This window comes from Fopius arisanus, unplaced genomic scaffold, assembly GCF_000806365.1.
Source record: "Fopius arisanus strain USDA-PBARC FA_bdor unplaced genomic scaffold, ASM80636v1 scaffold00035, whole genome shotgun sequence".
NCBI classification, from domain to species: domain Eukaryota; kingdom Metazoa; phylum Arthropoda; class Insecta; order Hymenoptera; family Braconidae; genus Fopius; species Fopius arisanus.
This window is the reverse complement of record NW_011887774.1, coordinates 352,971-363,890: the sequence shown is the minus strand read 5'-3', so window position 1 is coordinate 363,890 and position 10,920 is coordinate 352,971. Positions and strand designations below refer to the sequence as shown.

Genomic DNA, 10,920 nt, shown 5'->3' with positions numbered 1-10,920 from the left:
GACGGCGCCCTTCGGAATCACCCAGTTGGAACGCCAGTACGTCGGCCCTGAACTCCCTAACACAGCTGGGTGGATTTCCGAATTGGGAAACAGCAATCGTCAGCGCCATCACAGTGTTCCGAAACATGGTCTCACCCTACCACGTTTCTTCCCACTGTGTGATTGGTCTAATTTACCTTCGGAGCGGCCTGACTGGCCGTCGTCCGATGGTGTATTCATCTTTCGCTCGGCTATTTCAGCCGGCGTTAGATGTCGCTCCCCTTACCTAGTGACTATCCTAGTGATAATCACTAGTAACGAGAAAATCTCGTTACACAAGTCTGGCCTGAAGCCGCCTGGACCCAGTCAGGAGAGAACAGTGCCGATCGGGATTTAACTTCCAAGATAGTAACGGTCGACGACCTGCAGTTGGGGGTGGACTCCTCCGACATGTAAAAAAGCCCGGGGTCTGACGGAGTGTACCCAACGCCCTTGCGCGGGTTGGTGCCCTCCTATTATGCATGCTATTTCCGGTACTTAGAGCATACCTGACATTAGGAAATATGCCAAGAAGATGGTGAAAACATCAAGACCTATAAATTTATCAGTTTGAAATCATTACTACTAAATTCACTGGAAAGACTAGTTGATAGGTACGTTAAAGGGAGAACGCTGAAGATGAACCTAATCAGCCCCTCACAGCATGCCTACGAGATGGTCAGATCGACTGAGACACCAACTGGTTGGAAAAATAGAAGAATCAAGGGACAGGAAGCAGGACAGCCTCGGTGTATTTATTGACATGGAGGGCGCCTCCGATAATACTTTCTTTGATATTATGGAGAGGGCAGCGCCAATTTCTGCCATCGAAGGATCTGTCATCAGATGGGTAGCAGCCATACTTCGAGCAAGAATGGTCTAGTCCTCTCTCGTTAACAGTACTTTCAAGGCACTAGCAGGGAGAGGCTGCCCACAGGGGGGAGCTATGTATGGGATTAACGGGCTCTTTGGGACTGGAGAGACTGGAAGTTAAATGGTTAAGGCCATTGGGGAGGCCATGCAGGCAATGTGGCGATGGTTGTAACTAGCAGGATCAGAAGAGTACTGCATCGCAAGATGCAAGAGACGTTGGACTATGTTCAGCAATGGTCCATCTCTCATGGGCTCTGAGTCAATCGAGGCAAAACTGAGACGGTGTTATTTACAAACAAAAGGACGTCGGTTCTAAAACTCCCCTCTATATACAACGCGGTACTAAGCTTTTCTTCAGAGGTTAAATTCCTAGGCATATGGCTCGGCAAGAAACTCAACTGGAGGAAGCATGTTACCAAGCAGAGCTACAAGGCCATTATTACCTATTGGGCATGCAGGAAAATGTGTAGCAGCATGTAGGGTCTAAGGCCAAGCCAGTGAAATGGATCTACATGCCCGTAACGATTTCATAGCTAAGATACGCCGCTGTTATTTGGTGAACGGTTATGGACAAGGCCTGTCATAGAAGAGCAGTGAACAGAGTGGAGTCTAGCGCTGCTAGGAGTACCATCGGTACTGCAAGCTCAGCTCTTTTCTTAGCCATCGTTTTTCAACATAAAAGAGGTAGCGCTGATGTCGCTTGTGAGACCGCGACTTCAAGGTGTATGCACACAGAAAACACTATACTTGAAATGCGAGCTTTGGAATGTAATTTACGGGATTTCTGATCTCGTACATTACGTGTTTGGAAACATAAATTACGGACTCAAACCACGTAAATGACGATTTTTATGTGGTAAAATACGGGGTCGATCACGTAAATTACGGGGTTCCTTCCTCGTCATTTATGACATTTCAATCACGTAAAATCTGTGATTGGCATCTTAAATGCAACGACACGCACGAGAAAAACTTTTTTGAGCAACATCAAATCTGTAAATTTAAAAATATTATTAATCTGTGAAAGGTGTAAAACCATACAGTGGAAATTATATTTCGCGCCTCTTCCTTCGGAGATCTTAGTGACTATGTAGTATCTCTTCGATATACCGATGTCGCCACAACTTTAAAGTAGAAATTTTTTGCTCCCCTAGAGTTGGGGTCCCTGGGCCAGCCCGCGTAGCCCCTCATTCTTTTTCGTTGTGCCGATTGCGTCACATCGTTGACAGTCAGTTGCGATTAAATAAATTTATAGAAATTCATCGTTGTTAAAAAGGGATATCAGGATGCAGGAGAATCAGCTCAGAGAGCTGATGGAGCGTTTGTCGGCCCTAGAAAGAGACAGACGCCAAACCAGAAGTAAGTAAAAAATGTTAACCTCCCAATTTGTTTTAGTCACACCGAGGAGGCCGAGGGCGTCACTTCAGGCTCGTTCTCTCTGTGGTACGTCTGTCGGTCCCACCGACGACGTCAAACATCTACGATTGTCTCTGCTAGACAAGATAAGTGTCTGTCCGTCCCACTGACGACACTATTACTGTATCAGTGCAAAAAAAAAAGAGGGAGAGATAACATGGTCTCTGCTAGATGAGTGTTGGTTTATGTGAGATATTTTTCTCTATGTCTCCCTTTATTCCCGATCCACAGGGGAGCGCACTCAGCATTCGGAGTCTAGAGAGTCGTCTCGTAGACGCTCTCGCTCAAGACATCATCGCTCTCACTGCCGGCACAGTCGGTCATCAGGGCGTAGCTGTTCCTCTCACAGGAACCACTCGCCCCGTAGAAGTCACTCACGCTATAGCCGCTCTCATCGTAGTCGTTCTCGCCGTAGTCACTTACATCGCAGCCACTCTCGGAGAAGCCGTTCAGGCCATCGACGGAATCACCGATCTCGTCATCAGCAGTCGGACAGTAGCAGCCGTTCCACTAGTCGTCATCCCGAGCAGTATTACAGACGTGATCCCGTAACGCAGCCCTCGATGCGCACTTCTCACGCTGGTATGTTGGAAGAGTTAGAATGGGCCATGGACGAACCTGGACAGGCCAGTGAACCTATCTCTGACAAAGACTCTCCCGTGCAAGGGGCGAACGAAATTCAGGATGTTGTGGATCCTGAAGTGACACAGGCTAGCGTTTCAGTTGCTGAAAAGAGAGGGGGGGAGGATACAAATGCAGCCAGTGGTGGGCCGCCAGACCCCTTGCCCCCACCTCTGGGCTCAATCTCTTCAACTTCTCCTAATGAAGAGTGATCTGCTGAGGTCCTCGAAGCTTTGGGAGGGCTTCTCTTCCCCGATCGCTCTCTAGCATCAGCAGCTCATCAGCAAATAGTTGTTAGAGTCGAAGAGATTATCAAGAATGGTCTCCCAGCAGAAGAGAGGAAGAACATTCTCAAAAAATTTCCTCCACCCGAAAATTGCTTGTTTGTCGATCCGCCGAAATTAAATGACGAGATAAAAAATCAACCTCGCCTGGAACAAATAGTTAAGAGAGACAACCGTATTGCTGGTAAACAGGAGCGAATCACAGCAGGTCTCGCTGGCCTTGAAAATTACGGCTCTTACTATTGGCTTAGAAATTGCAACTCCAGGAAGGTTGGAGTTGTTGAACAACTTGAGTGGCCTGCTGGGAATCCTTGCAGATTTGCAGCACGAAGAAACCTCAATACGGAGGGGCCTGGTGCTTAAGAACATCAAACCAGCCATGCGGTTGGCTTTCACGTCCACAGAACCAGACAGTCTCTTATTTGGAAAGGACTTGGTAGAAAAAATTAACAAGGCGAAAACTCAGTTGTCCACTGGCGACCTCCTCAGTGATAGACCCCATTCCAACCCACGCGATTCTTCAACAAAGGGCAAGGGCCCGCTGCGTCGGAACCAGAAAACCAGCAGGACAACAAAGACTCCGAATTGGCAGAGCAGCGGGCAGAGGTCTTCGACACGCGATCAGAAATCTCAGCCGACTCGTCGGTCGCTACGCAGAACATCTTATCCGAAGAAGAGGGACTAACTGTAAGTCGTTTCGCTGGTCGATTACGTTTTTTCAAAGATGCTTGGGCGGATATCACGTCAGATAGGATAATTTTGAGCTAGATTACTGGTTACAAAATCTCCTTTGTAAAGCAACCCTTCCAGACTGATTTTCCGCGAGAAAACCAATGGTCCCTCAAGGAAATAAGAGTAATTGGTGGCCTCATTGATGAGTTACTGGAGATGAATGCTATAAGAGAGGCCACTCCAGTTAAAAATCAATTTTGAATCCAGACGTTTATATATAGAAACAGAATATTCGTTGTCAAGTAAAGCCTTCAGGGCAATAACGTCTGCATTTGGTCAGCCTAGCATTGACTTATTTGCAACACGAGTTAACTCAAAATGCAAGAAATTCGTTTTTTGGAAAATTGACCCAGAATCTATGAGAATTGACGCGTTTACTCTTGACTGGAAGTCATTTTTTTTCTATGCCTTTCCGCCCTTCTGCCTTATCTTACGAGTGCTCCAAAAAATTGAATTCGAAAGATCGCGAAGAATCCTAGTGGTTCTCATTGGACGGCTTAGCCATGGTTTTCAATTTTTATGTCGATGCTGATATCAGCACCAATTTTCTTCACTCCTAACGTTAACTTGTTAAAATCTATCGACAAGTCTCCACATCCCAGTTGGAAGACGCTTACCCTGGTTGCCGGGGTTGTATCAGGGAAGCGTATATATTGAAAAATGTTCCACCGCACACAGCAGAAGTCATGATTTCATCGCTCACCAACTCCTCACTTCAACAATACAATAGTGGCTTAGCTAAATGGTGGAGTTTCTGTAAAACATCCAATGTAGATCCCTACGGAGCATCGACTCTTGACATTTTAAATTTTCTCACGAAAGAATTTCACACAGGTTCTTCTTACCGTTCTCTTAATTGTTATCGTTCGGCAATAGCTCTTTTATATGATCCAAATCTGGAGGAAGATCCGCTGATGACACGTTTTTTTAAGGGAGTCGCAAAACAAAAGCCTCCGCGGGCACGTTACGAGGTAACCTGGGACCCTAAATTAGTTTTGGACGAACTGTCTCGCTGGGGACCGAATCAGGCCTTTCGTCAGGATAAATTATTCCGAAAATTAGCTGCACTGCTGGCCTTAGTCACGGGGCAAAGGCTGCAAACCCTTACCATGATAAATATAAAAAATATTGATATAAAGATCGATCGAATTGTGATCAAGATTTCGGATACAATTAAAACGTCAAAAATTAACAAGCCTTAACCTACGTTAATCGTGCCGTTCTTTCGAGAGAATTCGACGATTTGCCCTGCATCTGCACTCCTTGCATATCTAACAAAGACGAAGGAAGTTCGAGGTGCCGAGCAGTCCTTGTTTCTACCCTGTAAGAAATCCTTCCGAAGGGTGACAACTCAGACGCTGAGTCGCTGGGTGAAAGAAGTCCTAAAAAATAGGTCCGTTGATACAGACTTGTTTACGGCATACAGTACTTGTCATGCTGCCACGTCAGCAGCACAACGAGGTGGCGTCTCGATTGACGCTATTCTCAGGGCAGCAGGCTGGACTCAGGGTTCAGAAACGTTCGCGCGTTTTTATAATAGAGAAGTAGTTAAGGACTCTACAGAGTTTGGCCTGGCGGTTCTTGAGGCAGCCAAAGATAATTAATTATATTTAGATATACTTATATATATACATGTTTTTATGTTCGTGCTGACATACACTTGCGAAATAAATATTTCTCCTGACTGTCAAGAATGTCGTAAGTGTGGACTTTAAACAACTACATAGTCACTAAGGTCTCCGAAGGAAGAGGCGCGAAATATAATTACGATTGAACTTCCTTACAGGTAAGTCGTTTAATCGTACAATAAAACATTCACTCCTTCATTCATAGAGGGAATATTATTTGCACATAACTTTCAGTGATTTTTTTCAACATTTTCCGAAAAGAATTTTAAAAATTACAAAAATGTTAGAAATACGGCAATTTTTGTAAATTTCGGAAATTTTACGGAAGCCATGCAAGAGAGCTAATTATTTCTTTCAGACTTTGTCGCCTTCGATTTCTTTCATCTTTCAACAATGTTTCATAAATTTTGTAAATTTTCTAAATTTTTTTGGAAAAATGTTGAATAATATGGGTTTCTTATATACCACTTTACCATAGATATGATTGCCCTTTTCGCCGACCCTGTTACGGATATTGTTCTGGGAGTACTATTTAATGACGACAATCGATATTAAAAATAGCTTAAACTGAGACGTTTCAAAACATTAACCGATCAGGATACGTGTGGATCATGATACGGAGCTTCTTCATTAATAGAGTTGTTAAGGGCCATATGTATGATAGGGTAGAATTGGTGGGGGTGGGTGGTCATGGAGATAGTGAAGTTCGGAGATAGACAGTAGGGGATTATTTTTAAACCATTTATTAGATATTTATGACTGATGATCTAATCGATGAGAATTACTCTCGACAATAACCACGTCAACAACTATGGTATTGTAATTTTGTAATTTTTATGCGCAGGTAATCATTATAGATGCAAGCGTTGCAACGATAGGATATGCAACGGTCTGTAGGTTGAGTGAGTTGAGGGTTGTCAGCGCACACCACTCAGTATTTGAGATCTCGGTATGCGTTCCTGTAGTAGTGTTTATTGACGGACAAGCTCCCAAATAGAAACGCAAGCACCATCATGAGCGGACATGATCTAAATTCTGAACTGGAAGGTGAACCAGCGTCCAACGTAATCTACAGGGAGACCAGTTTGTCACTGACTCTCGTCATAAGAGTTGTATTGCAGCTCGGCTGCTACGCGTCATTTCTTGTTGTCTCATGTCTTCTGCAGTAAGTGGATCCATTCATGGATGAAGTGTCAGGTATGCTTGGAAGACAAGTGACCATAGATCCATCGTTATCTGCTTGGAACCGCACAGGTGCCTTCATTATAGTGAAACTAAAAAAGTCCTAGATAAGACTATCATGCATTTTATGTCGAACGGATTAGAAGAAATTCAGAGGAAACTCTCAAGGAAGCGCTGCAATTTGAGATCAATGACCCGCTGAACTTCCCAGTGGATAACGTGGCGGAAAATTTCAGAGAAGTGCTCTTCAAGAAATCCTTAGGAATGGCATTAGTAGCATGTTACCGATAAGCTCAGGGTAAACAGTGCTCAGTACTCTCAGGATCCGACAGCAGTCGGTTATGAGCATGCGGGAAACCGTTCGCCGCCTACTTGACGCGGAGATCTCTGATGACGAAAAAGATAATGATACCGCGAACTAATGGGAAATGCAACCAAATTAGGAAACTTAAGGATGTTAGGGCACTGGAGCCCACTCTAGCTAACAAAAAATATGGTGCATCTAAGCTAACATCGCTATTCCCCAGGCTAAAGAATTATCACTAGCAGTAGCTCTAATATTTTGACAACGTTGCAAGGAGCGTCCAATCATGGGCCCCTCAGCGTATACGAGTATATGTATGTAAGTCGAAATCGCATGGTGTCAAGTGATTCGGGAAAAGTTATATTTGGTAAAAGTGGCAAAGAACTCTTCATGTGGAAGCGAAAACATGTGTCGGAAAAAATTTATCACCAGAGATTAAGCCCAGTGCAAGCGGGTAAAAGAAGAAAAATATGGATGCAGAAATCAGCAGTAGTCCCCCCGAGACTAGGGCTAACCCACAGTACTCCCAACTAACAAGTTTTATCATTAGATTATCAATAAGTAGATTTACTAACCCAACTGACAGTAGTTATTGAGAATTATACTGGATTTAAGTAATTTTAGCAATTTTATTGATTTGATTATTGTTATTGGTTGGGAGGGATTTGTTACTATCGTTTTTTTGAAATAAGTCGTCTTTCAGCTTTTTCAAATATTGTAATTTTATGAAATTGTATACATGAATTGAAAGGGTGAAATTACCCAAGGAATTAGGTAATTAAAAACAGTCGTCAAATTAATTTGATGGAAAATTGAGGAAAATATACAATTTGAGCTAGAGCCTCGATTATTCGGCCTCGGCTTGAATTATTTATAAAAATAATCTCTACGAATTTTCAATTACATATGTGTACTGATAATAAATATATTTATTCACGTATCATTTTCCACTGAATTCTCATCCCCATATTCTTAATTTCTTCTTTTAACTGACATCTTTCGTTTTAATCTATTCCAGCCTTCTCCCCCCCGACATCAACCATCAGTTCCTAGTAACGAAAGAAAAATTGAGCACTCCAAATCCTACAGTCTTTAATAATAATATTGGAGAGTCTTCATTGCGTGGAGACTCTGAATGGCTAAACCGGAGGAATGCCTCGTCTATGGAGGACCCCCACCTGAATGAACCTGATGAAGGCCTCCATCCCAATGCACCTGATGAAGGTCCCCACCTGAATGAACCTGTTGAAGACCCCCACCTAGATGAAGAATCGAACACCGCTAACGACCATGATAATGAATTAATGGCGCCAATGGAGAATGAGTCATTTGAACAATTTTTCAGACATGAGTATGACATGAGTTGGTCGACACGTGGCAATGGCAGACAGTAAGATGGTCTAAATGGATACGGATCATTTATTGGATTTCACACTGGGCGTGTGCTGGACTCTGACACTAGAAATAGAAAATGTAGGATGTGTGACAACGGTCATCCACGTAACGATCATGATTGCAGATTGTATTCCACTGGAAGTGTTGAGGCGATGGAGGCAAGTGCGGCTGTGAAAATCGCTACCAAGAGTTCGATCTTCGAGAAGTTGGGTTTGCAAGTGGGAGTTTTGGTGGGTGATGATGATAGTTCGACTATCGCAGCAGTACGACGTGCAAGACAACACCGAGTCGTTAAACATTCAGATAGAAATCATACTACAAGGGGTGTAACAAAGGAGCTGTAGAACATGAAGAAAGGCCTCAAAGAGATGAACAAACATTGTATCGATAAACTAAACTGTGATTTTACCTATGCAATGGCCCAAAATACAGGTAATAGTGAAGCCATTACTGCGGCTATAAGGAACATGCCGTATCATCCCTTCAATTATCACGATAATTGTGGCCCTTGGTGTAAATTCGTACAAGATTCAACAACCTAAAAGCCCTCCGAAGGGTTTACAAATCCTCAGATGTTCGAAAAGTTAAAACAACTATTCGATACGTTGTCATCGAAAGTGGATCGTTTTGCTTCAGGTGCATCGAGTCAGCATGAAAGTTTGAATGCTACCATGGCCAGCAAAGCACCAAAATCCCGTTGCTATGGCACTTCAGAGTCTGCAGATTTTAGGTATGGGTGTGCTGTAAGCCGGAAAAATGTTTGGGAAAAGTATATTGAAATGACCAAAGAGAAATTGGGCCTGAAGCCCGCGATGAATACACCACGCCATGTGAGCCTAACTAAGAAGACAGCACGCATACGCTCAGAAAAAAGTAAAACAAAAGAGTTTAAAAACAGGCGAAACTTTTTGTGGAAGCAAAAGACTATGTTACGTAACAAAAAAGAAGCCTCAGAAGGTGACACTTACAACACGAACATGGGATTCCTTACCACTTCAGCAGTGGAGCATTGTCCATTGCAATCTGTGTGTTTTGAGAGAGAACCTGGTATTGTTTTCTTTGATTTGGAGACTTCTGGCTTTGGGAAAAGCGCTGATATTTTACAAATAGCTGCTAAATGTCAGCAGTTCACATTTTCTAGGTATATCACTTCTACCCAGAACACTAGCCCTCAAGCATTTGAGGGGCATTTATTCTACAATGGAAATTGCATTGTAACCAAATCTCCAAATACTGCTTACAGTCTATTCTGCAATTATCTGAGGAGTCTACGGAGACGAAGCATTATCTGTGCTCACAATGCGATTTTCAATGTCCCTCGCCTGCTCAGAGGTATTGCTAATGTGGGTATGTGTGAAGAACTTGGCAGAATTATCGAAGGATTTTCAGATACTCTTCCCATCATCAGACTTGTCAGAGGTAAAAAGGGGCGAGGAGAGAATACTTTGAGTCAACTGGCTAAGTTGTTGGAGATTAATACTGATGGAACTCATAATGCGATTCAGGATGTGAGAATGTTGGAGAGAGTGACAGGAACACTGGAAATTTCTCATGAAACTCTCGTCACTGTAAATAAGACCTGGAACGCTTGCATCAACGGAGAAAAACGTCGAGACGTTTGCAGTATGACTCTGAAAACGCTAGCACCCTTGAAGGATCATGTGAGTGCACAGATGAGGAAGAAAATGGCTGAGTCGGACATAAGTTTTGAAATTCTTTGCAATACATTTCGAACTCATCAAGAGAATAGAATAAAAACCCTTCTGGCTATTGATGAAAATGGGATTGTACGAGTTACAAAGAGCAAAAGAATTGGTCAAAGCATTGTTGATTTTTTAAAGAAAGTTCTTGGTGAAATATAATTCTCTATTTGACTTCAAGTTTACGAGTTGTTTGAGGTTTGAGGTCCATGCAATGGCTATAAAGAGGTTAAAAATTTATTATTTCTCTAGATATTTTTGTTATTTGTATGCTGTGACTGCCGAAAATTAATCGAATAAACTTGGCTAGATAAAAGTTCATCTTTGGTTACATAAATCTAATCATGCTATGCTTTCACGTGTGGTAAGCCGGTATTCCACCGATATACAATTGAAATTGCCGCTACTGCCGCGCGTCAATACGGTGTCGCGTTGAATAACAGGGAGAATTTTTGTAACTAGGCGGGTGAAATAATTCATTTAAAAATCGCAAAGCTTCTTAATGTTTTAAAAAAAAATGTTTTTCAATCTTAATCATTTTTATGAGTACACCCAAAAAGTTTCAGATTTTTATCCCTTTTTTTAAAGCCTAGATAATTTTTTTTACTTTTTTTCCCATAAGAACCTATGTTAATTTCAAACTTGATTATCTCCTACCAAAACTTCCTAAAATGCTTGAAATTTTTACTTCATTTTTTTTAAGAGAAACATAATACAAATTATTTTTTTGCAAGTCCGGTGACGGACGCGAAGCTGAGGGGTCCCCT

At 42.5% G+C, this 10,920-nt stretch overlaps 1 protein-coding gene across 1 annotated transcript; it reads left to right on the top strand.

The window, feature by feature from the left end:
* Positions 1-8,800: 8,800 nt before the first annotated feature.
* Positions 8,801-10,315, top strand: LOC105266044 (uncharacterized). Its single transcript, XM_011303927.1, has 2 exons — positions 8,801-8,885; positions 9,090-10,315. The coding sequence occupies exons 1-2, from the start codon at positions 8,801-8,803 to the stop codon at positions 10,313-10,315; spliced, it is 1,311 nt and encodes a 436-aa protein (XP_011302229.1).
* The last annotated feature ends 605 nt before the right edge of the window (positions 10,316-10,920 follow it).

Coding starts and splice junctions, on each gene's coding strand:
- LOC105266044 (XM_011303927.1), top strand. CDS start 8,801: ATGAAGAAAGGCCTCAAAGAGATGAACAAACATTGTATCGATAAACTA. Junction 8,886..9,089: donor TGCAATGGCCCAAAATACAG/GTAATAGTGAAG, acceptor GTTTTGCTTCAG/GTGCATCGAGTCAGCATGAA.